This window comes from Ixodes scapularis, unplaced genomic scaffold (assembly GCF_016920785.2).
Source record: "Ixodes scapularis isolate PalLabHiFi unplaced genomic scaffold, ASM1692078v2 PGA_scaffold3__209_contigs__length_174095766, whole genome shotgun sequence".
NCBI classification, from domain to species: domain Eukaryota; kingdom Metazoa; phylum Arthropoda; class Arachnida; order Ixodida; family Ixodidae; genus Ixodes; species Ixodes scapularis.
In genome coordinates, this window is record NW_024609868.1 from 144,202,749 (window position 1) to 144,225,994 (window position 23,246).

The window sequence follows — 23,246 nt, forward strand, 5'->3', positions numbered from 1 at the left end:
ACAAAAGCTTTTCTTTCTTTCTTTCTTTTTTTGCGGTTGATCACAGCTACGCTCTACGTCAAGATGCTGCTCCTGCTCAAGAGCCCAGCGCGGACGTGGCTGACATGGAGATTTTGGTTTCTTCACTGTCGCCTAGAGACTCTCTCTCTGGCTGTGCTGCTGGGCCTTCTCACAAATGTGAGTGCTTTCTATAATGCGAACTTTTTTCTTTTGCAGTTTTTTTTTGTTTTTTTTTGTGAAGTTATAAAAGATCAGGCCGCAAAAATAAAAAGCCAAGGCTCGAAAAACACCAGGGGATACTAAACTTTATCTTGAGAGCAGATGACGCAAGGGGTCACATAACACCAGACCTACTAGCTGGCAGCTACAAATCGAAGTTTGTTCAAAGTTCACCACATTTTTGTTTCACGGTATTGTCATTGTCAAGCACACAAAAATACAAAAAAAAATGTTCCACACGCAGGTGTTAACACCGTCAAATCAAAACAGCTGAACCGGTTTCACTGAATCATAAGTCTTCCCGCAAAACCTCACGTAAGACAGTGTTTCTTAAATTTATCGAAAAGCTGCCGTGGTCATATGTATGTGATGCTGAGCCTGTCATGGTCCCTTGTCCTATCTGCCAAACTTTAGTCGCCTGTTGTGCGAGCGCTTCACTGTTACAATGCCATGGGCATAAGTAAGGTATGGTCAAGCTTTAAGAAAATGCATTTCACCATTTGGATGCCTATTCTGACTTGCATGTTTCTGTGTGCGCCTTTGTCTTTTTGGACTATCAGGTCTCTGGCCAACATGAAGTACCTAGTCCAACATAAAGATGAACTGTTGCTTTCCTAAACTTGAACTGCATGTGTAGTTTGTCAAACTTGCGGTTCTTGTTTAAAGACACTTCAGATCATTGAGGAATGTTCTTGAGCGTGAATAGATTACACATTTAATAAATTGATGGCGAATGCAAGTTTTTCTTGGAGGCCTAATCTGGGTCATTTGCCAAATTGCAGCACCCTGCAAAAGCCGCAGCATCGGCAACAAGAAGGTGAACGCCTGAGAGCCAAGGTGCGACAGCTTCAAGAGAGTAACAAGAGGCTGCAAAGAAGGCTGCAACGACAACGTCAGATGAGGACTGTTGCTGAAGTCGTTGAGAGTGTCCGCGTTCATGTGTCTCCTCGTGTCGCCGCACTCGTTGAAGCCCAGCTTAGAATGAACAATGTGAGCCGGTTTGGCCAGAGATGGTGCAGCCACAACAAAGCCTTAGCTTCAGGCCTCTACTTTCATAGCCCCAAAGGCTATAAGTATTGCAGGCGACTGCTCAGGCTGCCATCAGTAAGGTCACTGCAGCTATGGCTTCAGCGTGTGCCACTAAAGATTGGATTTTACCCTGGCATTTTCGAGCTGATAAAGAGGCGGGCAGCTTCTTTTCCTCGAGCCGATCGGGCCTGCAGCATAGTCTTTGATAAAATGCACATAAAAAAAATCTTTCATACAACCCCTCGTCTGACAGGTTTGAAAGACTTAAATAACATAGTGGACAGCAAGGCAAAAAACTGGCAAATAAGGCTCTCATGTTCATGGCGAAAGGAGTCGGAACACCGTGGAAGCAGCCGCTTGGCTATTTTTTGCTCACAAAGGTACACCTTCAGATGTACTAAAAGATCTCTCTTTCCAGTGCTACAGCGCCCTTGTGGACGCTGGCCTGAAGCCGGTAGCTGTTGTATGCGATGAACGGTGCCAGAACGTGTCTCGTTTTCAAGCATCGTAACTGCCGAAAAGCCTTACCTGGAGATCAATGGCAAGCCACTTTTTTTTCCTTTTCGATGCTCCGCACCTTTTGGAGTGACTAAGAAACGTGTTATTTAATAACGGCTAAAAAGTTGGTGATTACATAGTGAAAAGTTCCTACATCAAGGAAGCTTATGAAAAGGACCGTAAACTTGAGATCGGTTCTATGCCAAAGCTGAAGGAGAAGCATTTTAATTTGACCTTCTCGTCAAAGATGTCGGTGAAGCTAGCAGCTCAAGTGTTTAGCAATCACTGCGCAGCTGCAATGTATGCCCTTGTTACTTCTTAGCAATTGCCAGCCACAGCTGTTCACACAGCGAGATTCGTTGAAAGAATCGACAGTCTCTTTGACAGCCTAAATAGCTCGCAGAAATTTGCAAAGACGCCATATGCCTCTGCAACCTGTAACGGCTCTATCCATGAGGAGTTTCTGAAAGAGTGCATTCTGGTTTTTAAGAGCCTGCAAGTACTCGGATGTGGAAGGCAGCCGCACTGCATTCGTGGCTTCTGCTTAACAGTTAGGTCTCTACTGCTGCTGAGCAATCACCTCGCGGTTAATTGCGGTTTTTCCCACCTTTTAAACCGCCATCTGAACCAGGACACCCTTGAAAACACTTTTGCTGTTATACGTTCAAAATCAGGTGCAAACACGAACTCCACTTTCCGTCAAGTTCAGGCTGCGTTCAGGCACCTCTTGATTAGAAACCTATTCAAGCTGTCAGAAAAATCAAACTGTGCTGATGACATGTCTCTCGTTGCTACGTTCCCAGCAGGCCTTTTGGCACCTTCTCCTCGTCTTGCCTTAGGAAGCACAGTTTTTCTTACCACGGCAGACGATTCGCCTTCAAACTACCCTTTGACAGTAGAAGAGAGCAACATGGTTTATTTTGCTAAGTGGCTAGCATCGAAATTCCTCAAGGTTCATTCCTGTGTAGGAACATCCCAGGAATATGAGTTGAGGACAGAAAATGAGTGTTTTTCTGAGGGAAATCAAGTGGTCTTGTATTTGAGTGTGAAAGGAACTGCTGACTCCCACTTTGGAATCCTCTCAGTTCCTTCTGCTTCTTTCATAATATTTGTTGAAGCTTGTGAGGAAGTCTTCGAGACATGTATCAACAACCTAATTTCAAAGGAGAACGTAGGGCGGACTCTTTGTGTCCTTTTTAACCAGAAGATTTCAAAGTCTCTTACTGTATGTGACGAAAGTGTTTATGATAATTTGTTTTCTCTGATTGCCAGAGTCATTCTGCACTGGTTCGCGAGGAAAAAAAAGGCTGACTATTTGTTACAGTAGCAAAGTGTAAAGCTAGGCAGCAAGTGCGCAGACTACGTATGTGAGACCACCTAGAGTACTTTTTAAAGCAGTGCAGGCATGTTCTATTCGAGCCTTTCATTTTCTTCGGTTTCTTGAGGAGTAATGTAGTCTTTTAACTTATTTACATATATAGAGTTTAAAGCTGTGAAGCAAAACTGGCTTATGAAGTGCAGCATACCACAGGGCTCCAAGAGGGTTTACTCCACTTGGCTTCCTTGACCTGCACCAAACAATCGCTGCGTTGCAGTGTAGCAGCACCAGCAGATGCAAGCTAAGATATGTTTAGCATTATGGTACCTTGCCCAAGGAATGTGTAGAAAAGTGTAACTTTTCTGTGTATTACAGTTGTGGCCTCAGTTGTCGTCTGAACACTGTGGAACCTCCGAGTTATTAGTGGCTGCCTATCAACTGTCAATGTCCTCACAACATCCAGCCGATTGTACAATGTCTTATGTTATAACAGTGTGCCTTATGTACAGATCTACTAGTTTTCTTTGACCATGACCTTTTGAAAACAGTTGATACCGATTGTATAATTCTAGTGAGTAATCTGAGTGAATGATTGTAAGTGAATAAAACAAATAAAACGCGACTGTTAAAGCGACGTTGGACTTGCATTAGAGTTACTGTTGTGTATTTCATACGCCCAACACACTCCAGCGATTTGATTCACTCTTTTTTGTGACATTACATAATTTGCTTTAAGGTTTCTCACATATTTCCCAGGGATCCTGAAGGAACAAAAAGCAAAACACTGCGGCTGGGGTTTGACCACTGTGCAAAGACACGATGGTGTGACAAAATGAAACTACTCTCATAGCAGGTCGGCTAACGAAGTCGGCTGCAGAAAAAAAACATTTGGAACAAAATATAAAAGCAAGGGCAAATAAGGGTGTAAACGATCCAGTATTCCAGTATAGAGTAAACACAATGTGTAAACACCCCAAGAAAAACCCGAGACTGCAGGTAAAAAGAACGACATATACACTAAAAAGTATCAAACAAAGCTCAAACATGGAGCTATGTTTGAGTCTTTTTAGTGTATATGTCGTTCATTTACCTGTGATCTCTGGAATTAGTTTTGTTTAATTTTCGCGCCAAACCGCACGCACGCATGACGTCACGTTTTTTTCCGGAAGTGTCGTCATTTCCTGTTGATTTTTTGTTCCGCCGGAAGTGTCCCCACGACTCATAGATGGCGCTAAAGCAGCTCCATGGGCCGCCATTTTTTCGACATGTGGGCTTCTATGGAAGCTTCGCTACCCATGTACATATACCTTGTCGGCTCGCTTCCCAGCACCGGTTTCCCGGTTTGGCGTTGTGTGCCGCAAGCTCTTCGAGGAGCTGGACCTCGTTTACTCGGTGTACAAGACGTTGAGTTAGGCCGATATTGACGTGCTTCCGTACATTTTATAAGCCTGCTTGTCCCTTTTACCTTTAAAATTAGGTTAAAAATCCCAAAAAGCTATCGGTGGAGGCAATTCCGTCGATGAACTTTCCCGTCCGTCCACACGACACAAGGCAATCTTGCGAGGGGTCGGTGAAGCGGTGGCGCAAGTGTTTCAGACGCTGGAATTCTGTTCCTTGCATGTTCATGATTTAGGACGATATTGTCACGGGTGGTGACGAATAAACAAGAAATGAACAGAAATAAATAAACGTTTAATGTGGCGAACTTGTGCCAAAAATAAACAAGGAAACAGAAGAAAGCAGAGCGTCGCGGGCGTCGAAGTCGGCGTGTCAGCAGAGTCGAACGCTGGGGCGAAAACTGACTCGACAAGATCGCGGGCGGCCTCTTATCTAGAGTGCGCCGCTATCTCGAAGATTCGGCGAAAGCGGCTCGAGCGTCGCGTGATCGGGCGAGAATGAACACGCACTTTCTAGAAAACAAAAGCAGGAATAAATGATAGAAGTTACGAGCGGTACATGAATAGACGAGAACTTTCTGGAGGTCCGTGACCGAGCGTTGCTTTCTCAGCCCTGGGCGCGGCATTATCCCCCCCTTTAAAAGTGCATCGTCCCGATGCAGCACAAAAACGGAAAACAAAAAAAAAAAAAAAAGGACAGCAGAATTGCTAGCCGGAGTTCACAGTCCACAGTTCACTCGACGACGAGAGTGGAGAGTCCTATCGTTCGTAATACGGCTTCAGCCGGACGACATGCACCACCTCGGGTCGCGGCTGACGTCTTGCAGATGGGCGCGTTCCGTCGGGTAGAACTTCGTAGTTCAGATCGCCGAGGCGTCGGATGATCTTGTAGGGCCCAAAGTAGCGCTTCAGGAGTTTTTCGCTGAGACCGCGACGACGAATCGGCGTCCACACCCAAACTCTGTCTCCGGGCTGGAAGTGGACGTCGCGGCGACGAAGATTATACCGGTGAGCGTCGACATGTTGCTGGTCTTGAATTCGTAGTCTGACTAGCTGGCGGACCTCTTCTGCCCGTTGAGCAACCACCTGGGCGTCATCGCTCCCGTCATTGACTGACTCGTGCGGCAACATTGAGTCTAGCATAGTCGTCACCACCCGGCCATACACCAGCTGGAAGGGCGTCACTCCTGTGGTCTCTTGCACGGCTGTGTTGTAGGCGAACGTGACGTAGGGCAGCACTTCGTCCCAGGTCTTGTGCTCCACGTCGACGTACATAGAGACCATGTCGGCGATTGTTTTGTTGAGCCGCTCCGTCAACCCGTTGGTCTGCGGATGGTATGCCGTTGTTCGACGGTGTTCCGTGTGGCTTAGACGCAGGATCTCTTGGGTCAACTGTGCCATAAACGATGACCCTCGGTCGGTGATCAGTACTTCGGGGGCGCCATGGCGGAGGACGATGGACTCGATGAAGAACTTGGCGACTTCGACAGCAGTCCCCGAAGGAAGGGCTTTCGTCTCGGCGTAACGAGTGAGATAATCGGTGGCGACGATTATCCAGCGGTTCCCCATCGTCGACGGTGGAAAAGGACCCAGCAAATCCATTCCAATTTGCTGGAAGGGCTTGGTTGGCGGGGTAATCGGCTGAAGGAGACCTGCTGGCTTTGACGGTGGTTTCTTGCGTCGCTGGCACTCATGGCACGATCGTGTGTAGAGATGGACGGTCTTCGGAAGCTTTGGCCAGTAGTACTTGTCACGAATCCGGGCAAGGGTCCTGCTGTAGCCGAGATGTCCGGCCGTTGGGTCGTCGTGGCACGCTTGAAAAATTTCTTCTCGGAGGCTGGCGGGGACAACCAGTAGCCAGGGGGTTTCGCTGGTTCCGAAATTCTTTCTGAAGAGCACGCCTCGCCGCAGGACAAAGCTCGGTAGGTCCCGAGAAAAGACCCGTGGGACAGAGCCTCCTCGACCTTCGAGGCTGTCGATCACGGAGCTAAGTTCCGCGTCGTCGCGTTGCAGTGCCCTCATGTCGGTAGCGTCAAGTGCGCCTAGAAACCGGGCGTCGTCATCGTCGTCCGCGCCGGAGATTGGAGGTTCGACTGGAGCCCTAGACAAACAGTCAGCGTCATTATGCTTGCGGCCGGACTTATGCACAATGGTTACGTCGAATTCCTGCAGTCGAAGGCTCCAGCGGGCGAGGCGTCCGGACGGATCCTTGAGGTTTGCGAGCCAGCAGAGGGCGTGGTGGTCTGTGACCACGCGAAACGGGATCCCGTACAAGTACGGGCGGAACTTGGTTATCGCCCAGACGACAGCAAGACATTCTTTGTCGGTCGTTGAATAATTTTGTTCTGCCTTAGACAGCGCCCGGCTTGCGTAAGCGATTACTCTCTCTGCCCCTTCTTGTCGCTGAACGAGTACCGCACCGAGACCGGTATTGCTGGCGTCCGTGTGGATTTCAGTCTCCGCCGACTGGTCAAAATGTCCGAGGATAGGGGGCGACTGGAGCCTTCGCTTGAGTTCGTCGAACGCTTGCTCTTGCTCCTCTCCCCACTGAAACTGCACGTCGTCTTTCGTCAGATGCGTCAGCGGTGCAGAAATTTGCGCAAAGTCACGAACGAAACGTCTGTAATAGGCGCATAGCCCAAGGAATCTTCGAACGGTCTTCTTGTCTGATGGCTTCGGGAACTCGGCGACAGCGGACGTCTTGGCGGGATCAGGGCTTACACCCTGAGCACTCACGACGTGGCCCAAGAATTTGAGCTCACCATAGGCGAACCGACACTTGGAAGGCTTGAGGGTCAGCCCAGCAGCTTTGAAGGCCTGTAGCACGGCTCGCAGTCGTCTCAGGTGCTCGTCGAATTCGCTTGCGAAGACCACAACATCGTCGAGGTAGACGAGACAGCTTTGCCATTTGAAGCCGGCAAGGACGGTGTCCATAACGCGCTGGAAGGTTGCCGGCGCTGTGCACAGCCCGAACGGCATTACTTTAAACTCATACAGTCCGTCCGGCGTGACGAAGGCCGTCTTCTCACGATCTCGTTCGTCGACCTCAATCTGCCAGTACCCGCTCTTCAAGTCCATCGACGAAAAGTATCGGGCGTGGCGTAGTCGGTCCAGGGTGTCGTCGATGCGTGGCAGTGGGTAGACGTCCTTTTTTGTTACGGCGTTCAGTCGGCGATAGTCCACGCAGAACCGAAGAGTCCCGTCTTTCTTTTTCACCAGGACTACCGGTGAAGCCCACGGACTCCTTGAGGGCTGGATAATGTCGTCGTCAAGCATTTCTTGTACCTGCTGCTGGATGGCTTCCCTTTCTTTCACAGAGACCCTGTACGGCGGCCTATGCACAGGGAGTGCGTCGTCATCAGTAATTATCCGATGTTTCGCAACCGTCGTTTGGCGCACTTTCGACGACGTGGAGAAGCACTCACTGAACTCGGCGAGAAGGTCACGAAGTTGTCGTCGTTGTGGGGCTGGGAGGGATGGGTCGATGTCGAGCTCTGAGGACGTGATTGTCTTGTTCTGCGTCGGAGAGGCGTCTTCTGAGATCACGGCGATCGCGGCTGAGTCTTCAATTTCCTCGACGTAGCCCACAGTTGTACCCTTTGTAAGGTGCTGCGACTCTTGCCGGAAATTGGTGACAAGGGCTACTGTACGCCCGTCCTGGAGCTCAGTTACGCCTCTTGCAATGCCAATCCCTCGTCCGAGGAGAAGTTGGACGCTTCCTCCCAGCAGTGCTACACCGCAGGTGGCTCCTTCGGTCCCGACGGGCACAAAGACACTCGACAGCGGCGGCAGGTTTACGTGGCTGGCGAGGACTCGCACTGCAGCTAACGTCGGTTTGGTATTTTCCACCGATGGGGCAGGCTTCCGAAGCGTCAGCTTGTTCTCCGCAAGGTCGATGATGGCGCCGTATTCACACAGGAAGTCCATTCCGAGAATGACGTCCCTCGAACAGTCTTGCAAAACGACGAACTTCACAGGGCATGTTTCGCCGTGAATCTCGACGCGAGCGGTGCATCTCCCGACTGGTGTAATCAGGTGTCCTCCGGCGGTTCTTATTTGTGGTCCATCCCACGGCGTCATGACTTTTCGAAGGCGGCGAGAGAGCCTCCCACTCAAGACTGAGTAGTCTGCTCCGGTGTCCACGAGTGCAGATGCGTCGTGGCCGTCGATGACGACGTTTAGGTTATTGGACACCACTGCAGCGGCGTCGTTTTGGTCTCTGGTAGCGTTCGAGTGGGGGCCCACCGACGTTCGTGGAGGATCTTGGCGTCGGTCGTCTTCGGCAACTCCACCTCCAGGGGTTGCCGCGCCTAGTTTCCCCGGCGAGGAGCGAGGGGGGACAGGCTTTCACGTCGCGGTCGGTGCATCGGCGAAGCTGGACGTCGCGGTGACGGCGACCGGAACTCTCGGCGGGACACAGGCTCGGGGGACTGGGGTCGTCGCAGGTACTCGTCGATCTCCCGAGGGCGTTCACCATACCGGGGGCGCGGGTCGCTCGGGTGGAACCCGCGTAGCCCGAGTCGTCGGTATGGGCATCGGCGGTAGGTGTGGTCCGCTTCCCCGCAATGGAAGCACAGAGGGCGTCGGTCGGGCGTTCGCCACACGTCGGTCTTGCGGGGTGCGCGAGGCTCCGGGCAGGCGTACTGGACCTGGTCGTCGTGGCGTCGGTCGTGCTGCGGCGCAGGAGACTGACGTCGGGGCGGCGTGACATAGGTGCGGCGAGGCGGCGGTGGCCGTCGGGCCACTGCGGCGTAGGTCAGGGCGGGCTCTTCGGGTGGTGCTACGCAGGCAGGAGCCTCCGGTTGAATTGCTCGCTGGACTTCTTCGCGCACCACTTCGGCGATCGACAGCTCAGCCGGCTGGTTGGCAGCAGGCAGAAGCTTGCGGAGCTCCTCCCGGACGATGTCGCGGACGATTTCCCGAAGGCCGTCGACACCGGTGGCGTTCAGGTCTAGTCGGCAAGATGCGGCGGTTCGAGGAGCAGGCACGCCGGCGAGTCGATGGTAATGGCTTGCTCGGGCCGACAGCGCTCGCTCGATGTTAGTGGCTTCAGCCACAAAACCGTCGACGGTTGTCGGGGGATGGCGGATAAGGCCCCCAAAAATTTCAGCCTTCACGCCACGCATGAGGACGCGAAGCTTCTTCTCATCGGCCGCCTCCGGATCGGCTCGGGCACATAGGCGCATGACATCCTCTACAAAGCTGGTCACGCTTTCGTTGGGGCCCTGCACCCTTGTTTGGAGAAGGTCCTCCGCTCGCTGCCGACGGTGGTGGTTGAGGAACGTTCGCTTCAATTCCGCGGCGCAGGACTCCCACGTAGTGAAGGACGCTTCGTGGTTTTCAAACCAATGCCTCGCAGTTCCTTCAAGCGCGAAGTAGAGATTGTGGAGGCATTGTTCAGTCGTCCATCCGTTGTGGCGGGCTACACGTTCGTAGTGTTGCAGCCAGTCTTCAACGTCCTCGTGGACGTCTCCGTGGAAAGGCGTTGGAGTCCTGGGTGCGACCGGCAGGTACACAACGGCAGAAGCGGCCGGGGTCTGCGCCTGGTTGGCCATCGTCGTCTTCGGGTTGGTCGTGGGTGGCAGAAGTCCGTGTTCCGGGGGTAGACCTCGGATGCGGCGACTTGACCGGGTCTCGATCTGGTCTTCGTCGGGTCCTCCGGAGCTGGGGTTTGGACTGGTACTGCGGGAACTTGGAGGGCTGCGCCGTACGGACATGTGATTACCCCGCACCTCCACCAGAAAGTCACGGGTGGTGACGAATAAACAAGAAATGAACAGAAATAAATAAACGTTTAATGTGGCGAACTTGTGCCAAAAATAAACAAGGAAACAGAAGAAAGCAGAGCGTCGCGGGCGTCGAAGTCGGCGTGTCAGCAGAGTCGAACGCTGGGGCGAAAACTGACTCGACAAGATCGCGGGCGGCCTCTTATCTAGAGTGCGTCGCTATCTCGAAGATTCGGCGAAAGCGGCTCGAGCGTCGCGTGATCGGGCGAGAATGAACACGCACTTTCTAGAAAACAAAAGCAGGAATAAATGATAGAAGTTACGAGCGGTACATGAATAAACGAGAACTTTCTGGAGGTCCGTGACCGAGCGTTGCTTTCTCAGCCCTGGGCGCGGCAATATTACATCCCGCTTTCAAGGCATTTGAAGTGGCATTTATATCGTGGGCCTTTGGGTGGTCGGCAAATTAGCTCGCGACCCCGACTCTGCGCTGCCACTCTGCATGCGCTGGTTCGCAGACTTTTTGAAGGCCCTGTTAAATATCGTTAAGGGGAGGAATAAAAAGGTTTATGTACAATATTTACATTGGTGAGAGACGTTGTGATCTGTTGAGGCGTTCGGTATGCATTGCGTCGTTCTGTATTTGTTAAGGCGATCTCGTTCCACACTTCTTTCTCTCTTCTCTCTTAACGATATTTAACAAAAACCATGATGCCGAAACCCGGGACCTGGGGCGATCGGGCGCCATCCACCTCGAAGGCTTTCATGTGAAGTATTTCTTGATGTAACCGATGTAAATGAGCATGTACAGTCATTATTTCAACTAGTAAACATTGGCGTTAACTATATAATTAATTAACTATATAATACTATAATACTATATAATTACTATATAACTATATAATTAATTCACGAAGAAGCTACATTTTACATAAATGTAGCTTCTTCGTGAATTAATTATATAGTTTATACAGGAATGCAGGCATATTTCTTAGAAGATGCACTATTACTGGAAATTAGTTTGTATGGTAGCAACAAAAACGGCCGGATTGCCCCCAGTTGCCTGTATGATATGTATTGAACTGCCCAAAATATGCACAGCAATAGTGCCGTAATTTGGAATGTTTATACTTTTTCCTGACACTCTTTATTCCAGCCTTGGGTATTCGGAAAATACACCGTTTTGTCTGAATTGTCATTTCCAATTAAAAGAGACACTGCTGCAGGTCCCCAAAAGCTTCCTCAACCTCCAAACTCCCTACAGCTGGGCTCTCTGGCAACAGAGGAAAACAGGAGTAAAAGCAAGCATTTGAACGTCTGTTCAGTTGTAGATGCAGCACTATACCCGTTTTCACCTCAAGAACCGCAGTAAACAAGTCCGGCTCCTTGCGGAGCATTACTAAGTTCCCCCTTTCTGTTGATAATTAAGATATATATACAGGTGATAAGATAACATAAAAATGTTACCTTATCAAGACGTAAACGTTTTAAGCGCCAAAAGCAACGCTTTTTTCTTCCATGACCAAAAATCGTAAAGACTACTTCGCGGCGGCGCGTATGAACAATGCGCAAAAATTGCTTTTCTCTTGAGGTGAAAACGGTAATAGTACCAGAAAATGTGGAACCTGTGAAGGGCGACAGTCTGCGTGAGAAAAGCTTCTGGTATTTTAGCTTGAGGACAATTCGATTTAAGTAAAATCTCAATTTTAGGGCTTAAGAGACTAATAACGAGCTAGACACCTTCGCTTACATTTATTATACATTACTCGACGGCTGATAGAAACAAGTTCACAGATACCACCCGTGTAGTCCATTGAAATACTGTCACGGGTGGTGAGTCGTGACCAATAAACAAGAAATAAACAGAAATAAATAAACGTTTAATGTGGCGAACTTGTGCCAAAAATAAAGAAGGAAACAGCAGAAAGCAGAGCGTCGCGGGCGTCGAAGTCGGCGTGTCAGCAGAATCGAGCGCTAGGGCGAGACTGCCTCGACAAGGTCGCGGGCGGCCTCTTATCTAGAGTGCGCCGCTATCTCGAAGATTCGGCGAAAGCGGTTCGAGCGTCGCGTGATCGGGGCGAGAATGAACACGCACTTTCTAGAAAACAAAAGCAGGGATAAATGATAGAAGTTACGTGCGGTACATGAATAAACGGGAACTTTCTGGAGGACCGTGACCGAGCGTTGCTTTCTCAGCCTTGCGCGCGGCATTACTCCCCCCTTTAAAAGTGCATCGCCCCGATGCAGTGTAAAACAAATCAAAATAAAAAAGAACGATAAACTAAAGAGTCTTTTGGAGCACAAAAGGTCCACAGTCCTATCGAGCGTAGTACGGCTTCAGGCGCACGACGTGGACGACCTCAGGTCGTGGTGGGCGGCGTGACGATGTTCGTGTTCCGTCGGGCATCACCTCGTAGTTCAGCTCGCCGAGGCGACGAAGTACCTTGTATGGTCCAAAGTACCGTTTCAGCAGTTTCTCACTGAGGCCGCGGCGACGGATGGGCGTCCATACCCACACCCTATCTCCGGGCTGGAAGTGGACGTCTCTGCGACGAAGGTTGTAGCGGCCGGCGTCGACGCGTTGCTGGTCTTGAATCAGGAGTCGGGCGAGCTGGCGAACTTCTTCGGCGCGTTGAGCAACCGCCTGGGCGTCGTCGCTCTCGTTGTCAGATGGCTCATGGGGCAGCATGGCGTCCAGCATGGTCGTTACCTTCCGACCATGTACCAGCTGGAAAGGGGTGAATCCAGTGGTCTCTTGAACCGCCGTATTGTAGGCGAACGTGACGTAGGGCAGCACCTCGTCCCACGTCTTGTGCTCTACGTCGACGTACATAGAGATCATATCGGCGATTGTCTTGTTGAGTCGCTCGGTCAGTCCGTTGGTCTGCGGGTGGTATGCAGTGGTTCGACGATGGCCGGTGCCACTGAGACGAAGGATCTCTTGCGTCAGCTGGGCCATGAACGAAGATCCGCGATCTGTAATCAGAACCTCGGGAGCGCCGTGCCGGAGGACGATGGACTCGATGAAAAACTTGGCGACTTCCACAGCAGTCCCTGAAGGAAGAGCTTTCGTTTCGGCGTACCGCGTGAGATAATCTGTGGCGACGATGATCCAGCGGTTCCCCGACGTCGAAGGCGGAAAAGGACCTAGTAGATCCATTCCGATCTGCTGGAAGGGTGTAGTTGGAGGAGAAATGGGCTGCAGAAGTCCGGCCGGCCTCGTCGGCGGTTTCTTGCGTCGCTGGCACTCGTGGCATGATCGTGTGTATAGGTGGACGGTCTTGGGGAGCTTCGGCCAGTAATACTTTTCACGAATACGGGCCAGTGTCCGGCTGTAACCAAGGTGTCCGGATGTCGGGTCGTCGTGGCAGGCTTGGAAGATCTCCTCTCGAAGGTCACTCGGGATTACCAGCAACCAAGGTGTGTTGTTGTTGCCGAAGTTCTCTTTGTAGAGTACACCTTGTCGGATGGCGAAGGTCGGCAGTACTCGTGAGAAGACACGTGGCACGGTACTCCTGCCCCCTTCCAGGTGCTCGATTAATGCGCGCAGCTCAGGATCGTCCCGTTGACGTCGTGCCATATCGTCGGTGTTCACTGCTCCTAGAAAGCACTCGTCGTCATTGTCGTCGCTGCAGCCGGAAGGGGTTTCGACGGGGGCTCTGGACAGGCAGTCGGCGTCGCTGTGCTTGCGGCCTGACTTATAGACCACTGTCATGTTGAACTCTTGTAGTCGAAGACTCCATCGAGCGAGGCGTCCTGACGGGTCGTTCAGCTTCGCAAGCCAGCAGAGCGAGTGGTGGTCCGTGACTACACGGAACGGGCTGCCGTACAAGTACGGACGAAACTTCGTTATTGCCCAGACGACCGCAAGGCATTCTTTCTCAGTTGTGGAGTAATTTTTCTCCGCCTTGGACAATGTCCGACTTGCGTAGGCGATGACTCGCTCGATGCCTTCTTGCACTTGGACTAGTACTGCGCCCAGTCCCGCGTTACTTGCGTCCGTGTGAATTTCTGTTTCCGCATCCTGGTCGAAATGTCCAAGCACAGGAGGAGTCTGGAGTCGTCGTTTCAGTTCGTCGAATGCCTGCTGTTGCTCCTCGGCCCATTCGAACTTCTTGGCGTCCTTCGTGAGATTCGTAAGTGGTGCGGAAATCCTTGCGAAATCCCGAACGAAGCGTCGATAATAGGCACAAAGTCCAAGGAATCTTCGCACGGCCTTCTTATCTGTCGGCGCTGGAAATGCCGCGACGGCGCGAGTCTTCTCGGGGTCTGGGCGGACGCCTTCGTTACTAACCACGTGGCCAAGGAACTTCAGTTCGTCATAGGCGAACCGGCACTTTGACGGCTTGAGTGTAAGTCCGGCGGTCTGAATGGCTTGAAGAACAGCTCGGAGTCGTCTCAAGTGCTCGTCGAAGTCAGCTGAAAATACTACGACGTCGTCAAGGTAGACGAGACAACTCTGCCACTTCAGCCCTGCCAGTACGGTGTCCATGACACGCTGGAAAGTTGCTGGCGCTGTGCATAGTCCGAAGGGCATCACCTTGAACTCGTACAGTCCATCCGGCGTGACGAAGGCTGTCTTCTCTCGGTCCCGTTCGTCGACCTCGATTTGCCAGTAGCCGCTCTTCAGGTCCATCGATGAAAAGTATCGAGAGTGGCGCAGCCGGTCTAGAGTGTCGTCGATGCGGGGGAGTGGGTAGACGTCTTTCTTCGTAACCGTGTTGAGCTGCCGGTAGTCCACGCAGAACCGAAGAGTTCCGTCCTTCTTCTTAACCAGCACGACTGGAGAGGCCCATGGACTGCTTGAAGGTTGGATTATGTCGTCATTCAGCATCTCTTGAACTTGCTGATGGATCACCTCCCTTTCCTTAGCGGAGACTCTGTACGGCGATCGATGCACAGGGCGCGCGTCGTCCTCAGTAACGATGCGGTGCTTGGCAACCGCGGTCTGGCGCACCTTCGACGACGTCGCATAGCAGTCGCGGTATTCGGCGAGGAGGTTAACCAGCTGACGCCGTTCAGGGTCCGGAAGCTTAGGGTCAATGTCGAGCTGCGCTGGCGACGTACTGTCTTGCTGGGGCGGCGAGGATTCGTCAGTGATCGCAGTGATTTCGGCGGGGTTTCGGAGTTTCTCGACGTGGCCCACGGCTGCACCTTTCGTGAGGTGTTGCGTTTCGTTTCGGAAGTTCGTCACGAGGGCCACAGTCCGCCCATCCTGAAGTTCAGCTACTCCCCTTGCGACGCCTATGCCTCTTCCCAGGAGCAATTGGAGGCTTCCCTCGAGAAGAACTTCGCCACAGGAAGCTTCATCGATCCCGACAAGTACGAAAACACTCGACCGCGGTGGTAGGTTTACGTGGTTTGCGAGGACTCGGACCGTGGGTGACGTCGCTTCGGGTTCCTCCGCTGGTGGAGCAGGTTTTCGTAGCGTCAGCCGGTTTGTTCCGAGGTCGATGACGGCGCCATACTCGCAGAGAAAGTCCATTCCGAGGATAACGTCCCTCGAACAGTCTTGCAGAACGACGAACTTGACAGGGCACGTTTCACCGTGGATCTCGACGCGAGCAGTGCATCTCCCGACTGGTGTGATGAGATGTCCTCCGGCGGTTCGTATTTGGGGTCCTTCCCACGGCGTCATGACTTTTCGAAGGCGGCGGGAGAGCCTCCCACTCAAGACTGAGTAGTCTGCTCCGGTGTCCACGAGTGCCGATGCGTCGTGACCGTCGATGACGACGTTTAGGTTGTTGGACACCGTTGCAGGGGCGTCGTAGCGATGCGTGGCGTCGGGAGAGTGGGAGCGCTCCGGCGTTCTTGGAGGCTCTTTACGTCGGTCGTCTTCGGCAACTCCACCTCCAGGGGTTGCCGCGCCTAGTTTCCCCGGCGAGGAGCGAGGGGCGACAGGCTTTCACGTCGGGGTCGGTGCATCGGCGAAGCTGGACGTCGTGGCGATGGCGACCGGAACTCTCGGCGGGACGCAGGCTCGGGGGACTGGGGTCGTCGCAGGTACTCGTCGATCTCCCGAGGGCGTTCACCACACCGGGGGCGCGGGTCGTTTGGGTTTAATCCGCGCAGCCCGAGTCGTCGGTATGGGCATCGGCGGTACACATGGTCGGCTTCCCCGCAGTGGTAGCAGAGCGGGCGTCGGTCGGCCGTTCGCCACACGTCGGTCTTCCTCGACGAGGGTTGCTCCGGGCGAACGTCGTGGACATGTCCTTCCTGGCGTCGAGGATACTGTGGCATCGGAGGGTCTCGTCGGGGTGGCGCCGTGGTCTGGCGGTTAGCTTGCGGCGATCTTCGGGCCATGGCGGCGTAGCTCAAAGTAGGCTCCTCTGGCGTCGTCGTTTTGATCGGAATCTCAGGTTGGAAGGCTCGGTGGACTTCCTCTCGGACGACCTCGGCGAGCGACAGGTAGGACGAGCGATCCGTAGCGGGGAGCATCTTGCGGATTTCTTCCCGGATGACTTCACGGATGACGTCACGGATGCCTGGGAGGTCGGTACCAAGGTCGTATCCGGATGTCGCCAGAGTAGTCACGCCAGGGTGCCGCTCGTAGTGTCTGGCGCGTGCTAGTAGCGCACGCTCCATAATCGTCGCCTCCGTGACGAACCCGTCGACAGTTGTCGGAGGATTGCGAATGAGACCTCCGAATATCTCGCTTTTGACACCCCTCATCAGGTGTCGCAGCTTCTTCTCCTCTGTAGCCTGAGGATCGGCGCGGGCGCTTAGGCGGAGAACATCCTCCACGAGGCCGGTGATGCTCTCGTTGGGGCCTTGAGTCCTGGTACGAAGTAAGTCTTCGGCTCTCTCTCGGCGGTGCTGGTTGACAAATGTCGCCTTCAGCTGGCTCTTGAAAATGTCCCAGGATGTCAATGAGGACTCGTGATTTTCGTACCAGCTTCTGGCAGTCCCCTCGAGCGAGAAATACACGTTTTGCAGCCGTTGCTCGTTGGTCCAGCTATTGTGGCGGGCGACGCGTTCGAATTGGTCGATCCAATCTTCAACGTCTTCGTGGAGTTCACCGTGGAACGGAGCCGGTGTCCGAGGAGCGACGGGTAGGTAGACGACGGCAGGAGCGGCGGGGGTCTGCGACTGGTTGGCCATCGTCGGCTGCCTGGTCCTGGGTGGTAGAAGTCCGTATTCCGGGTTTAGCCCTTGGGTGCGGCGACTTGATCGAGTCTCGATCTGGTCTTCGTTGGGTCCTCGGGAGCTTGGATTCGGACTTGTACTGCGGGAACTCGGAGGGCTGCGCTGCACGGACATGCGGTACCCCGCACCTCCACCAGAATGTCACGGGTGGTGAGTCGTGACCAATAAACAAGAAATAAACAGAAATAAATAAACGTTTAATGTGGCGAACTTGTGCCAAAAATAAAGAAGGAAACAGCAGAAAGCAGAGCGTCGCGGGCGTCGAAGTCGGCGTGTCAGCAGAATCGAGCGCTAGGGCGAGACTGCCTCGACAAGGTCGCGGGCGGCCTCTTATCTAGAGTGCGCCGCTATCTCGAAGATTCGGCGAAAGCGGTTCGAGCGTCGCGTGATCGGGGCGAGAATGAACACGCACTTTCTAGAAAACAAAAGCAGGGATAAATGATAGAAGTTACGTGCGGTACATGAATAAACGGGAACTTTCTGGAGGACCGTGACCGAGCGTTGCTTTCTCAGCCTTGCGCGCGGCAATACTATCCGAATCCAGCAAAGGGCAAATTCGAGCAATGTATATAATCAATGTTCCTTGTTTTTTTTACTTTGCCCCTGCACTTGGGCTGTCTTACTTGTGATTCTCTCCCCATGGCCCAGACTGTATTTAGCACGTTGCTCGAGCAGCATGCAGCTTTTCTGCTTCGGCGATCTTGTTTAAAAACAGAAATACAAAAAAAATACTATACATAACCTGCCAATTCATTCAGACCATCATCAGCATTTATTGTGCGAGATGTAAATCTATAGTGATGCTCCTGCAATTGTGGCCATATTTCTTTATTTTCATATTCCAGATGTGATTTATGCGTGGCCTGCCCTGTCAACCATGCTTAAAATGTTGGTTGATGTTTCGCCTGTAGCTAGAGGCCATACCTCAATAAAGGTAATTATAAAAATTTACACTTCCAACGAAAAACACGCCGAAAAAAAATTAGCTAAAAACGAGCGCGCCGACAGCTAGCGTCGCCACAGCCTCCACAAGGCGAGCGGGGCGAGTCGGGGAAAAATTCTCTCCTCGCCGTGACGTCACCCCGGTTCGCCGTAAAGGGGCGCCACGCGAACTTCTCGGGGCTAATAGGCGTCGCACGTTCCCAAGAGACACCTTGTATCAATATATTGCATTTTGTACTGATATTTAGGCCCATGGGTTTCTCACGCTTCGCTCACCGAAACCATTCCGTCCTTAAGTTTTTAGCGGAGGGCACACGCCCGGGAATGTTTTAGTGAGCATGATTTATTTTACGTTTACGAGATGAAAAATTGTAAAATTCCAAAGCAATAGAAAATTCGCGAAGTTATACTTCCTATAATATTGTGAAACTATATTAGTGTACGTTACATGTTTTTATCACAACAGTAAGTATGATAGACTTTCTCAAGTCGGAGCATTGTATATTAGGTTGGCATTAGTTCGTGCTCCGTGCGGTGTCATCTTGGACATCAGTGCGATTATGTGGTTTTGCGGACTGTTCATATTTCTTATACCTTCTGTGCTTTACTTTGTTTATGATCAGTATCAGATGTGCAGATGGTTTGTGCTCATTAAAATAGCCGAAAGTATTTCGTTGGCCAACGAAGGTAAGGAAGTTTAAAGATCGAAGATTAGCTTTGCGCGTGAGCCAATCCGTACAATTTTAATAATTTATTTTCCGAACATACAATCGTTCCGTTGCACTTTTCCTTTGTGCCTAAAGGTGGCAGCACAACGGCTCGTTTGAGTTTAAACCGCTTGTTTTTTCATCTATCATATAGTTCTCTGCGAGCATAATATTCGGGTATTTGTCCTTGGGACTAGCATCGGGATGCTGAGGGTTCGTGCCATTCGTCGTGCTGCTTTTCATCGACGCCTTAAAGCTGTCGTGCATGAAGACGATTTTTTCGAGGCGGCCGGTTGGAGCCTCGCAGAGCACGAAGAGTAGGTAGCTGAGCAGATAGCTCCACACCAGGACGGAGAAGAACAGCGATACCTGCGGGGAAGGGAAAAAAACGCCTGGTAAGTTGTGTGCAGTAAGATGCAATATGAGCTGACCCAGTTTAGTGCTAGCCGAAAAGGGGTAAAAGGCCGCATGAAGTGCCTCCGGCATGATGAGCTATGAAACCGACTGGTGCATTGCGACAGTAATGGCGGGTTCGCACTGGAAAAGGATTTGCGCATTCTCAACCGCAAAGCGGCTGTGATCGAGCAGTTGGGGCGCGTTTTTGTCAACCGCGTAGGGACTGATTTTTCCCAACCACTTTTGCGAACCGCGTAGTGCAACCAATAACAACGCGACGCTAAAGTGACGTCGGTAGCTTTCGAAACAAGATGGCACCTGTTGCTTGTGAGGCGTCCAGCGTGATTAAGTCTTAGCGTTGCAGCAGAAAAATCAACTTAGAAACGTAATATTCACGTCCGTCACTTGAATCCGCCGCGAAAAGAGCAGACCCGTAATCTTAACGGTCTTCACTCCGGAGATTTAGTTCGGGTAACACTTTGTTTCTTAATCAGGGTGCCAAAGGTCATGGCTCACTGCCTTGTTAGTCCTTGCTCGTAGAACGTCGAAATCCGCCCCTAATCGACCGAAATCGCAGTTTTTGTGCCCACTAAGGCAGTCGCGTGAACTACTGAAAGCTTTCGACCCCGCACATGATTCACACGAAGGCCACTAGAGACGTCGTGAGCCCGATTGCGTAGCCAAGACACTATTGCGGAGCTGGCCGGGTACCTGCTCTAGCTCGAACTGTAACATTGATTACTACACAAAGGAATAAAGGGAACCTACTCAAGAAATAAATTGTATTTGCCAGACGATGCATCGGTAATCCTTACTGTCTTTATTTGAGCTTAATGTCAAACGGACAGTAAACGAAGAGAAGTTGGGAGAATCGCCGGCGGGTTTTGCGGGTCCATGTCTTTTCTTTTTTGCTGCCCGAAACTCGTGATGCGTGCGAAAACCTGGAGAAAATCTGCAGAGTGCCAAAATAGCAAAATTTTGGTTTTGGATCAGAGATTAAATTGGATTTTGGATTGTAAACCAGGGTTGCCGGATGCAAGTCTCAAGAGATCAGTCGTGATTGCCGAGAAACTGCCTACCGCGTCTCGGTGTGCCTGAACGGGGTCGCTGGTGAACCGCATTCGCAACCGCTTCACAAACGTAGGTGAACCACCGGTGTGAATACGCCATTCCATTAGAGATGTGGTAGTTCATTACATCCTCTTTTTTTTTAACAGCTTGACACGCCTTGCATGAGTTCTGCGCCGGCCCCACCTAAACGTCGCTAGGGCAAGTAATATGGCCGCCACCATGTGGCTACCTAATTTCTTCGTGTATTTGTGGAGACATTTATCTGTGAAACATTTGTGTTTCTTAAAATTACAGCTGGAATACTACATGTGCTTATGGCGATGACTCAGTTTCCTCGTTGTCAAGTATAAGATAAAAAACACATTCACTATAAAGACGCACACCGCATGCAAATTACGTATATGAGGAAGGGAGACAACATCGCTTAATTTTAGAACTTCAACAAAAGAAGAGAGTGAAATAAGATAAAGCTTAATACAAAACTATGCCATCGCCTTGCTAGTAAAAAATAAAAAAAATAAAGAAAACGCTAGTTGCGATAAGTAAAATTTGCTTAAGTTCAAAGGCCACAACGTTATGCTTCGTTGTCATAAGGATTGTTTTCATTTAGCTTCTTTGCTTATTTGTTTGGCAGACCATTTTAATGTTTTGTTTTTTTCTGCAGGTGACCGCAGGTGCAACAACTACGGTGGCGCCATGTGCCCGATCCAGATACAGTTCCAGATACATTTAATTGAGAATACAAATATTGCCAAGAATACGCTTGTGGCGGAAGCTCCCCGATATGGGGAGCGTTGTCGGCGACGCGTTGCCTGCACTAACCATAGGCCAACACGAATGTTGGCGTTTGCCTGTTGGATGTGCCATGAATCAAAAGATGACGACGCAGAACAGGCATATAAGGGCAAAGCTCGCGGCACAGTCAAGTGTTATGTGATTGTCCTTTGTAAATTGGAATATCCACCGGATTAAAAAAAGACAAAAGAGCACTTTGCTGTAAGCTTTTAAGCAAATAAATTAAAAGGGCGAAGTCAGCGGCGTTAGCATGTCAATATTTCCGTGCTATCACTATTGGAATGAAAGGTTCAAAACGCGCGAGCAAAACGGGGAAAACGAAGACACGTAGACAACAGGACAGCAGCAGGACAGGGCAAAGCGAAAAGCAAATTGGTGTGTGTATGCTTATACAGCCGGAAGTTAACCTGTCTAAGTGGCCGTCTGGTGTCTCAGCTGTAGATGTGCAATTTAGACAGTGCTTTACCTCGTGTCTTTGTGCCTTTTTTGTCCTCGTTTCGCTCGCGCTTTTTAACTTTTTAATTAATACGTACCATCCCAAACCCAAGTTTTAATGCTATCACTACTTTATTGAGTGCAAGGAAAACTTTTATTTCCTATGGCATTAGACTCGCCACGTTTACTACGCTTGTTCATTGAAAAGAGATATGTACAGAAACCCTAGTTCAGGACGAAGTAGGGCGGGGCTCATCTCACGAATGAAGAGTTCTTAAATAAACTGTACCTATCGACAAAATAGACTCGACTGGAAAATAAACGTACCTACATTTTTAGAGTGAATATTTTCATTACAGAAAAGTAAGTATGGAAATCTCATATCAACATCTAATTTCAATTTGTTAAAAAAGTGAGCGATTATTCTCAATAACTTCAGAAGTCACTGAAGTGTATACGTCAAATGTTTATTATTTAATTTTGTAATGAGCGATTCTGCTTCTTCAGTTCTGTAACTATATAGAAAAAGTATAATTATCCACTAAAATTAACGAGGAGTGTATGTAGCTGCGTAGACATTAATGAAATGTAAATTATTTTCAGCTGCGTAGACATTAATAAATCATAAATTATTTACAATGTTGAAAAAAAAAATAGTGAAGGGTGGTCGACGTCTTGTTATTTTAGAATTGTTTCATCGATCGGTGGTATTCACTGGACTAGATTTTCGCGCAGTTTTCAGAGCGCATGCGCAACAGGAAGCACCCCTCATATTCTAAGAATTACAATTTTGGTGTTGGGGGGTCCTCAATGCAGAAGCGTCGTGGGAGTTCATATTAAGCTCGCGCTCAGCAGCAGCGCACGCAAATATGGCCATAATTAAATATTCCCTAAAGTCATGACTTGTGACATGCATTGCATTTTTTTATCGATTTCGCTCTACTTTTTTTATATTACTGCCGTTGTGGTGTCATTTTAAGTCACAGGTTTTACTGCACGCAGGTTCTACGCAAGGTGTACAACGTACCATGGTAAAATGGGAGAAGAAGATGCGTTCCCTTGAGATGTGGAACATCAGGAGGTAGAATGGTGAGTGGATCAGGTACACGCCAAAGGACAGCCTGGCCAGAGGAACAAATGCTTTCAAGGACAGAAAGCTGTTTAGAATACCTGAAAAACAAAGAAAAAAAAATAGATTCGGTGCTTTCCGAAGGACACACAAAACACCTCATTCTTGATCTCAGTAAGAACTAAAATAAACAGAGTCAAAGGTTTTAACGCCAAGTTTTTGACAGTTTGTCTAGCGTAAACTAAGCGGAACTTATTGGGCAGAGTGAAAAATAAAGGACAAGCACGATACGGGCAATCCCAATGGGGAGGCGTCTACAGCACTGCTTATAATTAGAGTCGCAACCATATACGTATTTTGAATTCCTGAGTGGTCGTATCATGACGAAAAATAAGAATGTCAACGTAATATTATTTAGAATGGTTGCCCCCTGGTGAATAGCTGGTCTGTTATTAAACATTTCGGTGACCTCAGGTAATTCTTTGGATAGCCAGTTCG

At 50.5% G+C, this 23,246-nt stretch overlaps 1 protein-coding gene across 1 annotated transcript in view; it reads right to left on the minus strand.

The window, feature by feature from the left end:
• Window positions 1–19,072: 19,072 nt before the first annotated feature.
• Window positions 19,073–23,246, minus strand: part of LOC115324825 (nose resistant to fluoxetine protein 6) — an 80,252-nt gene continuing 76,078 nt past the window's right edge. The window contains 2 exon segments of the mRNA XM_042292901.1: window positions 19,073–19,351; window positions 22,707–22,849. Of these exon segments, the coding sequence (XP_042148835.1) occupies window positions 19,073–19,351; window positions 22,707–22,849 (422 nt within the window).